General features: G+C 32.2%; 1 protein-coding gene across 4 annotated transcripts; it reads left to right on the top strand.

Moving 5' to 3' along the window:
- Positions 1-1,936: 1,936 nt before the first annotated feature.
- On the top strand, positions 1,937-17,633 carry LOC105344505 (calnexin-like). Of its 4 annotated transcripts, NM_001305378.1 has the most exon segments (23): positions 1,974-2,062; positions 3,061-3,192; positions 3,304-3,380; positions 3,504-3,565; positions 3,730-3,794; positions 3,960-4,036; positions 4,177-4,258; positions 4,556-4,624; positions 4,873-4,920; positions 5,061-5,136; positions 5,340-5,418; positions 5,824-5,898; positions 6,375-6,410; positions 6,526-6,639; positions 6,745-6,785; positions 7,202-7,317; positions 7,905-7,979; positions 8,196-8,342; positions 8,794-8,919; positions 10,656-10,808; positions 13,130-13,209; positions 13,558-13,818; positions 16,493-17,633. In NM_001305378.1, coding segments are annotated over 21 exon segments (1,767 nt in total). In that variant the 5' UTR covers positions 1,974-2,062; the 3' UTR covers positions 13,595-13,818; positions 16,493-17,633.
- The last annotated feature ends 473 nt before the right edge of the window (positions 17,634-18,106 follow it).

Genomic DNA, 18,106 nt, shown 5'->3' with positions numbered 1-18,106 from the left:
GTTTTATTATACGCCTTTAGATTAATAAATCTACCTTAACAAATTGCATACAATATAATGAAAAAATAAATATTCCGATACAAGTACTCGTATATTGGGTTACGGAGTGTTTGTTTATAAATGTCTTAAACTTTTCCAAAAAACAAAAAACAAAACCCAAAACGTATTTTATTATTAGTTCTTCGTTTGGGGTGGGTCTCTCTGATTTCATATCTTAATTAAGATTACATTAAAACAATATGAGAATATGAAAAATAAATCGAAAAAGACAAATTATTGCAATAAGCCCTGATTACTAGTAATTTGAAAGGCCATAGGGTGATTTTGTAACTTTTCTTCATTTATTAAAATAAGAGATTTTAATTTGATTTCCTTAAGATAAGAACACGTTTCTGGGGGGGGGGGGGGTAAATTTCTCTCTTATTTCATCTTTGATTAAGATTTATACATTTAAACAATGTGAGATTATGTAAAATAAATCGACAAAGACAAATTAAGACAATGCGCCTTGATTAGTTTGAAATGATGATATTTTGTAACTTTTTTAAATTGATTAAAATAAGGTTTTACATAGATTCCCTAGGCACATTTCGACATTTTATTACAAACTTGTGTATGTCATGATTACGTTATACTTTTAAGAGCGGATATATACATAACAAACATTTTTATGGTCTATCTTAAAGTTCGTTTCCTAAAGTTTGAATTTTACTAGTATCCGTAAAATTTTGGAAAATGTACCCGCAATCGTTGACATCAATTTATGATTTATAAATCTAAGGAATTGTCCAAACCTAGAGTATCCTAATGGAAAAAAAAACAAAAAAGGTGAAACACTGCAAAATTATTTTTTTCACTGGCACAATTATATATATGTTTTGAAAACTGAAGTAGAATCACTTCAAATTATATTTTGCCTTTTAAAAATCCATCACTTACTCATTTTAAGAATTCAAACTCACTGGAAATTTTAGCGGCGGATTTAAAGGGCGGAGGGAGCCGTCTTCCCATTTGTATATTACAAGCTTAATATGAAATAATTCTTGTAATGAGCACCGTGTAAATAATATTTTTGTGTTTTTTCTTTATATTAATGTTTTTTGATTCTGATAATCATTTCCTTTAAGGTTGTATGAGACACCAATCAATATTAATTATGTACACAAAAATCAAAATACTTTCATAGGTTTAGAATTTTCAAATCTCACAAAACATGTATTTGACCGAAAAAAAAAGTTTTAAATTTTTTTAGGAAAGGTAAAATTAATATTATTAAAGCCCCAGCGTGATTCGAACTCATGACTTACAGATTCGTAGTTAACACTCTAACCCAATTCGCTTCGCTGTAAGTTAACAAGTTTGGAAAAAAAAGATTTTAAAATTATGCGTGATATTGATTTGTTTATTTCGATCGGATATACGTCACAATATAGAGGTGTCCAACCTTAAGGTGGTATCGGACACTTCCATGTTGTGACTTGCTGTTTCCTGAAATAAACAATAAAATAAGAGTAGTTATATATAAGTAGTTTTTCCCCCATTATTGTTAACTAAGTCATGAGTTGGAATCGCAATGAAGGTTTTACAATTTTTACCTCCCCGAATACTTTTAAAAGCTATTTTGGATAAATGTTGTAAAATTTGAAAATTCTAAACCGGTGAAAATATTTTGATTATAATGTACTTTAATCTACTTTAATATCGACAGATGTCCCATACCACCTAAATTGAAACACGATCAACATTTGTGTATCGCATAAATCGAAAATAAAAATTATCATGTTAGGAAACATCTATAAAAAATCTTTCTAGCAATCTTTTTTTAATTTGGTTTTTTGAAAATAATACAAATCAAATTATTACACTGTGCAAAAATGAATGATGCGAAAGAACATTGAACGAGTTAACAATATTTCACAGGTATCCAATCATGATAATTTTAACAAGAATGTGTTGTTTCAACCAATGAAATTGCTCCACGTTTAGGTATTTGGACCTTGTAGACGCAGAAGGGCCGGTGTCATGCTTATTTAGTTATTTACAAATTTTGTGAACAATCAAGGTATTTATTGGAACCTATATTCTTCAACACCCCATGAAATATTCACACGAAACATTTATGCACATCAAAACGAGGAGAAAGTTTTGAATTGTGAAAGTTTGCTTGACCGATCCGAACTTTCTCGAAGTAGATTCTGCAATATTCAGAACGACTGCAATGAAATGTGCTATCGTAATTAAAGTTCATAATGCAAAGCCAATTTTAGAATTGTATGAAGTTCCTTAATCATTGGAATCAACACATATTATGAATGCAGCACCAAAATTATAACGTTAGGCAAGATTTTTGTTTTATTGTGCATCTAGCTCCACAATAAATGAATAATTTTACTTTAATGTCCATTATCTTGTTTTAGGCTTTGGATAATAATCCTGAAAATTTACTTCCCTTTTTCCTAAGTGTAAGTCTTAAATATGATTTCTTATACAAATGTTTCACAATACAAAAGACAACGCCTACTTTTTTGGTGAACAGTTTGACTTGTACAAGGAAGGTTTGAATTTAATTAATATTTCTACATTTCCCCCAAAAAACATATTTAAGTCCTTGTCCATGTATATCATCACATGTATGTATCATTTTACCATGTGTATAGTTAAAGCATCTACATGCAACACTTTGAGCATTGACCATATTGCTTCCATAGTTGTGAAGCTTTGAAAGATTTCTTAAACAAATAGTTATTTATACAGACGTAAAAACTTTCAGTTTCATTTAATCATAAAAGAACAAGATTAGAATGATGCCCTTATTAATTGTGAACATTTTGTGAAATCTACATTCTATTGATAGATGGTACAATAGAAATAATATTTAGAATTCATGAACAGAAAACTGCACATTGATACACCTTCAGGACAATGATGTAGATCGAATAATTAAAATACAAATCACCTGAGACATACTTTCAGTTGCATATATAAATTTGTAAAGTTTCTTTTCTTTAACAAATATATAAATGTCATATTGATTTGCATTTTACATTTATCCCTTTGCAGATGAAATTTAACACAGTATATATTTTATTCCTGGGAGTGTGTCTGATTGGGGCAACATCAGCAGATACAGATGATGAAGATGATGATGTCCAGGTAGAAGTAGAGGATGACGATGAAGCAAGAGTGGAAAAGGTCAGAAACAGGGCAGTACATGTACATATTAGTTCCATGATATATTAAAATACACTGCTGGAATTCAATGGATATTAGGGATTTTATGAATTGTGATACATTTATTTACAGCCACAGTTTGTGCCTCCAACTATACAGAAGAATGTGCACTTTGCAGATTCATTTAACAAAAAAGATGAATTCAAAAGGTATTTTATTTATGTGAATACGTTTTGAAACTTGTAATAAAAAATATAAAAATAATAAAGACTATATGTTTTGTAGAGACACTGATAACTAGTGTTACACTAAGAGTTTGTTTTTGAATTTAGCAGATGGACAGTTTCACAAGCAAAGAAAGATGGGGCTGAGGAAAATTTATCTAAATATGACGGTATGAATTAATGAACACAATTTTTCATTCATTTTCCATTGGCAAAGTAAGTCACAAATCAGTAAAATATTAACAAACTATAATCATTGTTACAAAGTATGGACAAAAAAATATATTGCTTCATATGTAGTTACAAAATGCATAAAATATGCAAATATGAATAGGTAAATGGAAGGTGGAGGTACCTAAGAGTAGTGCAGTGGAAGGAGATCTCGGCCTGGTCCTCAAGGTAAGCAGTGAAAGGAAATATCTCTCTCTCTCTCTCTCTCTCTCTCTCTCTCTCTCTCTCTCTCTCTCTCTCAGTTTTAGACTAAAGCATTTGAATTCATAGACTATATTTAAACCATTTTTCACCAATCATCATATCGATAAGTAATTCAAGTTCTTTTAACAGTCCAAAGCAAAGCATCACGCTGTGGCATCCAAACTGAATAAACCTTTCAAGTTTGATGGCAAACCCTTATTTGTACAGTAAGTGCGCAGTTACCTCTCTGTTACTATCTACCAAAAATAGTCCACAATTGTCAACACTAGTTAGATCAATATCATTATCTTGCCTTCAAAGGATATTAAAGCACTGTTTACAGTATGACAACTCTTTGATTTGACAGGTATGAAGTGAAATATCAAGATGGTATCGACTGTGGAGGAGCCTACGTCAAGCTTCTGTCAGCCGATCCAGCTCTAGACTTGGTAAGCTTCTCCTGACTCTATTACCTACAGGTATATGATGTTCTCTCAGGGAAAAAAACAAAACAACTTTAATAGAGCAATACACATGCATAGATGGACAATGAAATGTTCGAATTTGGTTTCTGTGTTAATTTCTGAGTCGATATGGTGCATGCATGTCAGAACTACTTTTATTATTTTGTAATTAATAGTCAAAATGTTTCATGATCAAAATGGCTTACATTTGAATTCAAGTAATTGCACTTTAATTGTATTCTACATATTAAATGCATATTAATTGTATTGTTTTTGTTCCAGAAACAATTTCATGATAAAACTCCATACACTATTATGTTTGGTCCAGACAAATGTGGACTAGACAATAAGGTAAATGATGGTCGTTCTGTATATTACATGTACATTTCTTTGTATTTATATTACTGATGCATCTAAGTTCTCTATTAAGACAAAACCTGATACTCGTTAGCAATTTTTAAAGATCAGTGTCAGAAAATAAAATTTCACTTCTTAGAATTATTTCATGTACAGTTATATCAAATGACCATAATGACTTTTTCAGTGTACAAAATGATGTTCAGTTTAGAAATGATTCCAAATTATATTTTATGTTTTAGCTTCACTTCATTTTCCGTCACAAAAATCCCAAGACTGGGGAAATTGAGGTAAGAATGAGTTTCTACTGATTGAGGTGCAATCTATTTTTCATCATATTTGTGACATTTGTAATTTCCATTGTTTATGATATGGCTATGTATTTAGCCTTAAATTGGATATTAACACCAGTTAAATTGGTCATTTACAGGAAAAACATGCCAAGAAGCCATCCGCTGCCCTTGATAGTTACTTCACAGACAAGAAGACACATCAATACTCCCTAGGTAGGAGTCATTATCCTTTTGAACTTCATCTTAACATAATTTAAAAGCAAATGTTGATAATGTAATATTTTCTTGAGTTGTACACTCAAGGTTTACCCAAATTCTAGGTTAATATTAAAATTGATGTCCTGTTATCAACAAGAAAAAGAAAGTGAAAATGTTTTTAACTTTGTATAAACAGCTACCTCTTCTTGTCATTACAGTTATAAATCCAGATAACACCTTTGAAGTGTCTGTTGATGGTTCTGTTGTCAATTCTGGGTCATTGTTGGATGATTTCAGGTATTGTAAAGTTACATTGAACATATTGGATCTACATGTGTGTGCTATCAGAAATGTTTGCTTTCAATTTTATATCTCTTCAACTTGTAAGGAAATATTTGCCCTTTCATGTGCATGTAACTCTTTTATCGTTCAAAGTAAAATTTGGGTTGTTTTTAATTGTCTAAATGTTTTAGAGCAAATATTTTTATTTTAAGCTCTCAGTGAACTGTCCATTAACACAGTGATGCATGTATGATTAAAACTACAATCTTTCAGGAACATTTTTTTTAGGAAGAACTGTAGATTAGTGCAATTCACAGTTATATTTATATATACATATATACTTGTTTACAAATATTGCTGTACTATTATTTAATCTTGTTGAAAGATAGTTAATAAATGACATCCCTTCACTTATTACAGCCCTCCAGTTAACCCCCCTAAAGAGATAGAAGATCCCAATGACAAGAAGCCAGAGGACTGGGATGAGAAGGAAAAGTATGTTCATTCAAGACAAAGTTCTATGGTTTTGCATGTAAAATTTTCACAAAATAAGCTAGATTAAGCAAAATCAGTAGGTATAATGATTATAAAACATATATAGATGTTTGCAAGAAATCTCCCAGTATTGTTTATTTTTTATGCCCCACTTCGAAGAAGGGAGGGCATATTGTTTTGAAGTGTCTGTCTGTCTGTCTGTTGGTCGGTCCATCAACAGTTTTCATTCATTTTCTTTGCAGATGTTGCAAATACTGAAATGAAATTTGCTATACAGATTTATCATAAGAATATCAAGGTCAATTGGAGCAATTTTTGACAGTTATGCCCCTTGGACTTGGAAAAATTCCAATTATTTGCAGTTTCTGTTCATTTTCTTTGCCAAGGTCTTCAAGGGAAGGGGGGCATAAGTGTTTCATAAACACCTCGTTTGTTATGTGTTTATCATATATTCTTATTTTATTTTTATCTTGTAGGATTCCTGACCCAGATGCAGAGAAACCAGAAGATTGGTGAGATTTACTGAAAAATATTTGCAATCATGTGGGTTAATTTAAAAATCTGCATTGCACTTTACATTTTCACCAACCATACTCATTTACATGAATTTTCTACTGGGTTGTGTAGGGATGAAAATGAACCAGAGAAAATAGTCGATTCAGAAGCAACCAAACCTGATGGATGGCTAGAGGATGAAAACAAGCTTGTCCCAGACCCTGATGCAGAGAAGCCCAAGGACTGGTAATGCGCATTTAAAAAAAATCTTTGACATGTTTTAAAACTGATTTTTAAACTATTCAGATTAAATTTAAATGTTATGAAGTTGTAAAGTATTTTTTTCTCCAGGGATGAAGAAATGGATGGTGAATGGGAAGCTCCTCTTATTGGTAAATTACTTCATCATCTGTTTAAGTCCATTGAAATTTCTCCCTTTCATATGCAAATTTTCATTATTTTACACTATTTCATTTGTTCTATGAACAAGTGACACAAAGTGATATAAAAAAGTAATGAAACTATATTTGTAAGTGCTAACTGGTCATTTTACAATGAAAATTTTTTCTTGTAAAGTGTGTATTTCATAACCTATCAGTTAAAGCACCAGTGTGAACTTTTAAATACTTTTGATATTTCCAAAATTTCATAGATCCTGTAAACAGCAAGGCTTCATGACCCCCCCCCCCCCCCCCCCAATATGTACATCATACATGCATGTAGCACTAAGAATGTTTTACGGGATAGTTTACAAGTTAACTGCTGCTGAAAAAAAAATATATATATCAATATTTTTCATCATTTGCAGAAAACCCTAAGTGTTCAGATGCTCCTGGATGTGGAAAATGGGAACAACCGATGATCAAAAATCCAAAATACAAGGGCAAATGGAGGCCCCCTATGATAGATAACCCAAATTATCAGGTAAGTCAAGAATCTGTTTGAACTGAAGTTTAACAGTGTACCTATTTAATGTACATGTACTTAAGGCACCTCACTACACTTATACTTTTTAAGACACTACGTCACAAGATGGCAATTTAGATGTTTTGTTAAACTGTTTATATCATTCGATTGGGTTGAATATCGTCGTAGCTCAGTGGTTAAAAAATTGGGCTTCTGAACCACAGATCTTGAGTTCGAGTCCGCCTGGAGCTTTTGTTCATGTTAACTGAATTAAATTTTTGAAAATGTAATTTTCCATCCAAAATTGCACATTTTTTGGCCTATTAGACTTTAATACTTCTTATCCATTATGATGTCTATCATAATCAAGTAATTTTCTGCTGATTTGAGAAAATATTTTACAGTGTAGTGAGCCACCTTAAAAACCTAAAACCAGAAAAAAAAATGATAACATCTGTTCCTTTATGATCCACTGTTGAAACATGGGCATGTATTTCCTATTCTGTACTGCAGAGTGTATTGTTCTATGCATTTAATTATTCTGTGTCAGTTTAATATCATTAAACTCATTTGGTAGGAATGAAAAGGATTCTTTTATTTTTCAGGGTATATGGAAACCAAGAAGAATACCAAATCCTAACTTTTTTGAAGATCTTGATCCATACAAAATGACCCCAATAGTAAGGAAATACACTGGAATAAAAATTTGGGAATCATTTAACTATAACATTTAATTAGATGTGCCGATAATAACTTAACCATTCAGTTACATGTAGATGTGGGGATTATAATTTAACCATTCAGTTAAATGTGAGGATCATAACTTTAACAATAAATTAGATGTGGGGATTATAAGTTGATCATTCACGGAGATGATAGGTGACTTTTTCTTCCAGAATGCTGTGGGTCTGGAGCTGTGGTCAATGACAGATGAGATTGTGTTTGACAACTTTTTGGTGACAGATGATAAGGGGGTAGCAGAGAAATGGACAGAGCAGACATTCCAAATTAAATCTGCAGCAGAAAAGGCCTCCTCTGGTGGTGTAAGTAGTTCACACACACTTGGGGAAGGTCAGACATGTGTGTCAGGCTAATTATTAAAAATACAGTTGCATTAAAATATGTACATGTACATTAAAATCAGATACTGTGGGATCAGTAAATTTCCATGAGGGCCAAGTTTCACAGAGTGCTAAATTTTAATAGGTTCAATTCTTCTATGGTTAATAAATAAAAATCCTGTTCCATAATTTGTTCAGGATATGGATGACCCACAAAATCAGTAAAAAATTAGGCCATTCGAAATTCTAATGATTCCACAGTAGATTTTCTATTGCTTTGTGATTGAAGCTTTTGAGATATTTGAATATTTGATAAAAGAGATTTTTACATAAAGTTTGTGCTACAAAAATTTTTAGTCAGTTGTACTCAAGGATAAACTGAAAGAAGTGAAATTGTTGCTATATGTATTGACCCAACTATGCTCTGTTACAGCGAAGTGTTATGGATGCCATTAGTGACGCTACTAGAGAGAGACCCTGGCTATGGGCTCTTATCTTAGTAGTGGTGGTACTGCCAATTGTTCTTATTATTGCATACTGTTGTATGTCTAAATCAGAGGTAAGGCCAAAAGATGAATGTGGTCCAGACAGCACATTGCATGTACCCCACCAAACTCCTGACTCAGCTGATCAGATTTACCAATTTCTAAATTTCACTTTTATCCCAGTTTTAGGAACAGATTAACAAATGTATTTCCCAATTTCCCAATTGGCACAGTTCCATGCATAAGTTGACAAATACGTGTGTATTTTTGAAAATTCAAATGGAAAAAATATTTTGAATCATCTTCATGCTGAGTTAGGAGTCAAGCTTTCAGTAGACCTTTGGATGACTGACCATTTCTGAGTCATGGACGATGGTCAGACAACCAAATGAAACCTGGTAAAGTAAAAAGCTTCCTCACTCATCAGAAAATGACATTTGATAAGCAGGGAATACTCTGGGACCTGTAGTGAGGAAGCTCGCCACTTTCCATTGGTGTTGTGTGTTAACCAGTGTAGCATGTGTGTGTTTTATTATTTTTTTTCTCTCCCTCTTAAGGCTTTTGCCTATTTCACGGCACTAAAGGGGGCGGCCGAGGAGCGACCCTTGCTGTGGGCGGTGTATGTGGTGGTTCTTCTCCTCCCCGTCTTGTTAATCTCTATCTGCTTATGTCCACGGAGTGGGCCTATTAAGGTGCTTTGTTTTATTTATTTAATATTTCTATAGCTGTTTTTAATAATTTAGCTGTTTATTTATTTAACAACCTTTTTTTGTTTGCATTTTCTAAAAGTTTTGTTTTACTTATGTTGGTTATCCTGGAATTCTCATAATATCCCCAATGGGTTTTATGCCAGTTAGGGGTCCAGTTTGGGAGGGGTTAGAGAATAGATGAATTGGACCCTTATCTAGCAAAAAATCTAATGGTAACACGTTTATTGTTATAGAATTATGTAGAGATAATGATAAAGAGCACCTAATAAAATTTATTTTAAAAGCTTTTTCACTTTTAATTTTACTAACCAAGGAATCTTCTATGTTACACAAAATCAACTTTTTGAATAAGCCACTTTGAAATTGCAGCTTTTTTTTTTTTTTTTATCAAAAGTGAATGTAGGAGCCTATTTTCATGCATATTCATTTACAATATATAAACAGTTGCAAACATGCTTCCTGATATGAACCTATAGAATAGCGAAAAACATCAATGTGTGAAGTTTTTAATGATGTCACAATGATTTATACACATGCTTATCACCTGACGATCACATTATTGTAAACATTGAAAACACTGTTATTTTAATAATTCTTAATGATATGCCTTTCTTAAGCATAAATTTAAGTAATAAACAGAAATGTTAAAAAGCTCATTGGTATATGAACTTTGTTGGTACATTATCAAATCTTTTCAGGATTTCATCACGTGATCAACCAAGTTCATACCCCAGTGAACTTTTTAAATTGCAGTTTATTTCTGAAGAATAAATATTTATTGTTACAGTAATTCTTTAGAATCTTTAAATTTAAAGAATTCTTAAAACTATATAAGTTTTAAAATCACAAAAAACTCCCGATATTTCTTCACATTGTAGTGAATACTGTAGTCCAATGTCTTAACTTATGTGAATTTGATTTCACAACTTTAGAAAAATACTGATAATTAAATTCCTTGATATTGGAATTAAAATTTATTCAAAAGTTTTGCTACACTCTGAATTCAAGTTGGTTAAAGGTTGTAATGAATTGTCTTTAAACCAAATCTCAATGTTCAAATAAATGAGAACAGTAAGTCTAAATATTGATTCTTATTTTAGCCTGAGACTCTAGCTGAAGCAAAGAAAACCGACGCAGTGTCACCAGATGATGAAAAGAAAGAGGAGTCTGCGGACAAGGAGGAAAAGACAGGACCAGGGGGAGACAACAAACCCAGCACCAAGAAATCCAAGGCCAGTCTAGAGGCCACAGAGGTAGGCCGATATATAATTTTTATCAACTCATAGTGTGTTGTCTACTGTAAATTCCTTATTTTACGTAAGTACTTAATTCTGCGATTCCACGGTTTTGTATCAAATCGCGAGAACATAAAATCACAATCACCAATTTTTTTGTTATTATTTCCTATAGTTTGAAACTGTCTGAAAAATAAAAGCGAGATTTTAAAATCCACGATGATTGCTTCTCGGGATTTTAAGTGGAAATTAATTCCAAGCCTTTAATTAGGAATTTACAGTATCCCCTCATAAATGCTCATGAAAAGAAAACACACATTAAAATAATCAAATTTATATTGAAAGATTGTAATACATGTATATAAATCATCAATGACTAGGGCAAGGACGATTCTGTACTTAGCCGATTCGGTACATATCACGATACATGAGATGCGATACGATACATATCACGATACATTGCAACTAAATGAAAACATGAATAAGGGTTAAAAATTTATTCAATCTGTCGATGTATTACCGCATGTCCAAAGTTATTTTGATATATTTAAAATGAGCGTTGCACAATTTACAAATTACTTAAGTCTCATATATACACTACTTTTTCATAAACAAGTAATCCAAAAGTTGTCCACACTCCAGATTTAGCTTCCTAAGAGTTTTGAAAACTTTACGAGGTTTTCCGCCATCTTTGTACTTTCATTTTAGGCGCACAGACTAAAAATAGCCGATATATGAAGCTTGGATATTATTGGAAAATAAAAAAAAGTTCGCTTAGGTATCGTTGTATTTATGGTAAATGTATCGATCCAAATATCGTCAAAATAAATACCGTGATGCACCGGTGCATCGTCCCATCCCTCTCAATGACATTGCCAGGTGTAGGTCAGTTATAGCTATTCAACAATGACAGTGTTTTGATATACATCACTGATATAAATAAAAGATATCATATGAAGGGTGCGAAATTAATCATAACAGCCACATCATCTAATTTGCTATCAGTTGACACCATTGCTCCACTTCTCATGTCAATTTATCTCATACGTGTGGTGTATATTACCCGTGTGATAAACCTTTGCTATATCACACGGGTGATGCTATATCAAATACTTCCGGTCGGAACTACTTTTGACACAGCCCCTCGCTTCAACGCTTCAGTGACCTATTTTCGAAGATTTACTAGTACTTTCAACATACATGTAACTATATCTACTACAAAAATTAATATAAAATTGATTTTCTCAAAGATTTAAATTACAAATATGAAGGAAAACACATAACTGCGTAGCACAGGCGTCGGAACCGGGGGCTATTGTGAGGGGGGGGGGTAAAAATTAGCCCCCCCCCTACCTTTTTTGCAAATTTATTCATAACCGTAACCACAAGACCCTTTTTTCTTGTTTGTCAAGATTTTTGATAAATTTAGCCCACTTCCAACTTTCAATTTGCTTTGTGAAGTTTATAAAACTACAAATTACGTTAACTATCAAGGATCGAGTTCATCCTGACGACGCGATGAAAACAGAGCGCTCTGGTTGTGTTTATATACAAGAACTTACCGAAATAATGTTTCATGAGACTTTTGTTCCACCACCAGTAAGCATCCTTATTCACTATTTTCAATTTTGAATCATAAGGCTAGCCTAGTGTTTGTTTTATTAAACATCATGCATCAACAACTGTTCCTCGTTCGAGTCAATTCAAACTAACGAGCATTCGCAACTTTGTGTATGTCAACAAAACTGATTATTCAAGTCTTCTAATCGGAATTTCCATTTAATCAAGTGAATAAGCTCTAAGAAAAATTATCTAGAGCTACAAAATTATTTTAAGGTTTATTTCAGTGAAACTTTACATTAAAACAGTTAGATTTATCTCAGGAATGACGTACTAAATTGTATTGCGCAAGGTCACAATAGCTGCATAACACAACGTTGCATCATCGTTTTTAATCTTTGAAAAAAAAACCAATTTGGGTCACACAAGGGACTGTCTCAAAAGCTTCATAATATAAATCAAATTGTATGAGATACAATGTAAATAGAACATCTATAATTGTGTGATTTTATATTTGCTTTATCCAACTCGTTGAAATGGTTATATTCGCTCGGCAAGCCTCGCGAATATATACACCATTTCAACTCGTTGGATAAAGCAAATATAAAATCACACAATATAGATATCCTCTATATATCATATTTCAAAAAATTCACATTTGACATCATCAAAAGGCAACTAATTGTAGCTAGCTGACAAAGATAGAAAGAATTCATGGGGATAAATATTGCAAGTCATAGTCAAGTTAACGTTATGGATTTGTATAACTCAAATTTAAGGATGATGGAGATGATGAAGATGAAGTGGATGCTGAAGAAGAGGAGGAAGAAGCACAGGAGAAGAACAGCGAATCACCAAGGTTTGTGAAAATCGTGAATTGTGATATCTGTTTTCTAAAGCAGTGTGAAATGTAGTATCAACAAGTGTTTACTGGCCTCCTGTAGTGTTATCAATATTCATTTTTGCCTTACTTTTCCTGGATTTCTTGGGTACTTCTCACTTAAGAATTTGATTTGGCAAAAAATAATTACAATTTACTAAGTATGACAATTCTGTTCATTAAAATGAACTCACCAAGTCACTTCATATTGTAATTGTAAAATCAAATAATGGCAATCCACATGAATTGGCCTTTACTTGTTAAAATGATCCTTTACTATTGCAAGAGGTTTCTAACTCCAGTTACTTATTTTTTTTATTTGTACAGACGATCTCCAAGAAAGAGGAAGTCTAGAAAGGATTGAGAGAAGTTTTGTGAGAGAGTATGAAGAGTATAAGAATCAGAATTCCTAGTAGGCATCTCAATGTTTTGTGTTATGCAATGCTGATAGACACAACCAAACCTGTTACATAACATTTCTTTAAATCTTATCCATTTGTGTAGTATTAAGGCTGAATACTGTACAAGTTAGATTTCTTAATTTTCTGTGCATGAAAGCTTTACACATTTATGCACAATTGAATAGATTTTTAGCTCACCGAGACGAAGTCAGGGGGAGCTTATGCTATACCCTCGGCGTCGGCGTCCGGACCTGGTTAAAGTTTTTGTTGCAGGTCCTGTATCTAAGCTATTACTTGTCCTATCTTCACCAAACTTGCATGGATGATGCATCTGGACCTACTTATGGACTTGAAAGACTTGGATGCTGAATCTGAGTCCTAAATTTCAGATGCTGGAGGAGGTTAAGGTTGTTGGACCAGGTTAAAGTTTTTGTTGCAGGTGCCCTCTGTTAGCAATATCTAAGTTACTGCAGGTCCGTACTTCACCAAACTTGCATGGATGGTGTGTCTTATGATACTGATGCACCAGACAGGCTTGAGTGCTGAATCTGAGCTATAGGTTTCGGATGCTGGAGGAGGTTAAGGTTTTTGGAGCTGGTTAAAGTTTTTGTTGCAGGTGCCCTTTGATAGCAATATCTAAGTTACTGCAGGTCTGTACTTCACCAAACTTGCATGGATGGTGTGTCTTATGATACTGATGCACCAGGCAGGCTTGGGTGCTGAATCTGAGCTATAGGTTTCGGATGCTGGAGGAGGTTAAGGTTTTTAGAGCTGGTTAAAGTTTTTGAAACAGGTGCCCTCTGATGATATATCTTAGTTACTACTTGTCCTAACTTCACCAGACTTCCATGGATGGTGCGTCTTATGATACTGATGCACCAGACAGGCTTGAATGCTGAATCTGAGCCATAGGTTTCGGATGCTGAAGGAGGTTAAGGTTTTTAGAGCTGGTTAAAGTTTTTGAAACAGGTGCCCTCTGATGATTATATCTTAGTTATTACTTGTCCTAACTTCACCAGACTTCCATGGATGGTGCGTCTTATGATACTGATGCACCTGACAGGTTTGAATGCTGAGTCTGAGCCATAGGTTTCAGATGCTGGATATGGTTATGTTTTTTGGAACAGGTCACATGTTTAATAGATAATAGTACTTTTTCAAACTTGCATAGTTGATTAAACTGTAGTATGAATGAATCACAGAGGAAGCTTCAGATGCAGAGCTTGATCTCCATAATCAAGGATGCTAAAAAATATATCTTAGTTATTACAGGTCCTAACTTCACCAAACTTGAATGGATGGTGTGTCTTATGATACAGATGCACCTGACAGGCATGGATGTTGAATCTGAGCCATAGGTTGCAGATGCTGGAGCAGGTTAAGGTTTTAATTGCTAGTGCCCTCTGATGATATCTTAGTTATTACTGGTCTGAACTTCACCAAACTTGCATGGAGATGCGTCTTATGTATACTGATGCACCTGACAGGCTTGAATGCTGAATCTGAGCCATAGGTTTCGGATGCTGGATGAGGTTTAGTTTTTTTGGAACAGGTCACATGTTTTATAGATGATAGCTTGCATAGTTGATTTAACTATATTATAAATGAAACGCAGAGGTTGCTTCAGATGCAGAGCCTGATCTCCATTATCCAGGATGCTAAAAAAATCTCCTACCTCACTCAAACCTGCTCGATAGATAAATGTGTTTGTTGATAAATGATATAACATGATACCTATGATAAAGTATTGTATGGTATGAAACAATATTGTTTAATATGATACAATATAATATCATATGTAATATTATTAAAAGTTATATGATATGATATGATATTGTATAAATTTTTTTGATATTTTATGTTATGATATTGTATCATGATATTGTTATGTATAGTATTGTATATTATGATACAATATTGTATAATATTATATTGTATTATTAATTTATTATTTAATCACATGATACTATTACATAAGCTATTGCAATTTATAATATATTGTATCCTATGATACTATATTCTATATTCTATAATATGTATCATACGATTTTGTATAATATGATATTAGTTTCTATAAAAAAGAATTATATCACATGGAATTGTATAATATGATACTGTTATATTATATAATATCGTATCATACGATATTGTATAATATGATATTGGTTTATAATATGATATATTATCACATCACATGAAATTGTATTGTATGATATTGTAAAATATATTATTGTATCATATGATACAATATGTATAATATAATACTGTATTATATAATATTTTACTTTATCACATAATATTGTATCATTTGATATGATACAATGTTGTATCAAATAATATTGTATCATATGATACAATATCATATTATGTATCAAAAATTATACATTATCATACAATATCATACTATATTATACAATATAATATAGTATTTTTCAATGTTATGATGTATTATGTAATATGATATTGTAATATAATACTATATTGTTTTATATATTATGATATTGTATTATTTGATCAAATACAATAACGTATAACACAATACACTGTCATATCATACGTTACAATATCATATCTCATCATTGTTTATTATGGTATTTTATTGTATTATATGATATATGTTGTAAATATGATAGGATGCAATATTTAATTTTATATTATTGTATTGATTAACATATGAACACATGATTATCATACAATTTTTAACAGATGATATACGATATTGTGTCAAAACAGAATCCATGAATATCCAAGATCATAAAGTATGATTTTCATTTAAAATGATAAAGGTGGTCTCATAAAGGTGAAGTCTCATAAGGGTGATGTCTCGTCTCGGTGAGCTTTGTAATCTGTGATTACCTATGTTTTTTTTCAGTTAATAAACTTTCATGTTGCTTTAACATTTTGAAAAAGATTTTTTTTATTGATCTTTTTTCACATGTACTTGGTATGCATAACATTTTCAGTGAGTTTTGATTTGTCTTTTTTAACCAATTTATATATGAAAGAATGAGTCTGATGATGAAGGGAAAATTAAAAGTAAATGTCTTATATTGAAACTGTGCTTAAAAACCTGTTTGTGTCACTTGGTATATGAACCCATGTTTAACATGGCTGCCAGATTGTATGAGTGTTTTGTTCCAGTTAAATATTTATCAAGTTAGTGTTTCCTATTAGTGTGTCTATGAAGTGATGTTGTCTTGATGATGAAAATGGTATGCTGGTAGTTTTATGTACATGAAATTTAAAGTGTCTGTTAGTATGTCATTTAGTACATTGTTAGTACATCATTTAGTACATTGTTGGTACAACTGTACATCATTTAGTACAAGTTAAATGTATCATGTGTCATAGGTCATGGTCTGTAGTTTAGAACGTTTTGTTAATGTAATATTGTTCAGAATATTTCAAATTATTCTCAAATGATTCTCTTTTGATTTGCATGAACTTTGATTTCTTTTCTATATTCAGAATATATTCCCGAGTGGTACTGTGCAAATTGGAATGAGATGTAGTTATTTTCAGTCATACATGTGCATCTTTGTAATTTCACAATTGATATATATTGTCTGAACCAACAGTCTTTTACAAGAAGGCACAATGTATGTCTTTTTTTTTAAACTTTAACTATTTTTAGCTGATAAAATTACTCCTCTTTCAATGAGCTTCATCTGTATGGGAATGTCTTAACTTTTGCTGCTAATTTCATTTGATGTCAGTAATGTTGGAGGGATTACTTTGTCTTGTAGTTCCTTGTTATTAATGGCATAATAAACCCACTGGTTGCACATAAAGCCTAAAAGTAAGAGAAAGTGTGGAAACTTAGTATCTGTGTGTACTTAATTAAAGAGTTCATGATGCCTGAATGACTGTGAAAGGCTAGGTATTCTGTCCAATTAATAGCTGTCGACTACAATCATTCTTTTTCATTCATTTTGTTAAATTAAACATATAGAGGTATGTTGTCAATGAAAAACCATGTTGAAATAAACAGACCCGAATTTTTTATTGAAAATTTTTATCTTTATTTTTTTTGCATGTATGGGTTTATCTAGTACATGTAATTGAATCTTTTTATTGATGAAAGAACTACTGCAACATATTGACAAGCAAAATAAAAATGATTGAAAAAGGAAATACTTCACTGAACCTCAAATTTCTAATGTGTATTTTGATCTCTATATCACATGAACTATTATTTTGTGCCTGGAAACACAGGGACCAAGCCCGTTTTAACATTAATTTCAATCTTTATTTATGGTTACATTGAAATAATTGTTAAAACGGGCTTGGCCCGTGCTGGAAACCATGGGCAAAAGAGATTACATTATATCCCAAGTTGCAGTGGATAAAATGTGTTTAACCTGTCAGTCCTGTTTTTCCGTCAGCAAAACTCCTCTTACACCGGCGCATGAAGTATATATTATGTGCATATTATCAGGAAATTTCGATTCCATTGTTTTTCTGGGAATTTTGAT

This window comes from Magallana gigas, chromosome 2, assembly GCF_963853765.1.
Source record: "Magallana gigas chromosome 2, xbMagGiga1.1, whole genome shotgun sequence".
Taxonomy (NCBI): Eukaryota; Metazoa; Mollusca; class Bivalvia; order Ostreida; family Ostreidae; genus Magallana; species Magallana gigas.
Note: the sequence above shows the minus strand (reverse complement) of the source record. Positions and strands in the feature narration are given on the sequence as shown.

Excerpts from the sequence above, each read along its gene's own strand:
- LOC105344505 (XM_066071249.1), top strand. The coding sequence starts at position 3,061 with ATGAAATTTAACACAGTATATATTTTATTCCTGGGAGTGTGTCTGATT. Across the intron at positions 6,411-6,525 it reads GCAGAGAAACCAGAAGATTG|GGATGAAAATGAACCAGAGA; the intron begins GTGAGATTTACT and ends TGGGTTGTGTAG. Across the intron at positions 10,809-13,129 it reads CCAGTCTAGAGGCCACAGAG|GATGATGGAGATGATGAAGA; the intron begins GTAGGCCGATAT and ends CTCAAATTTAAG.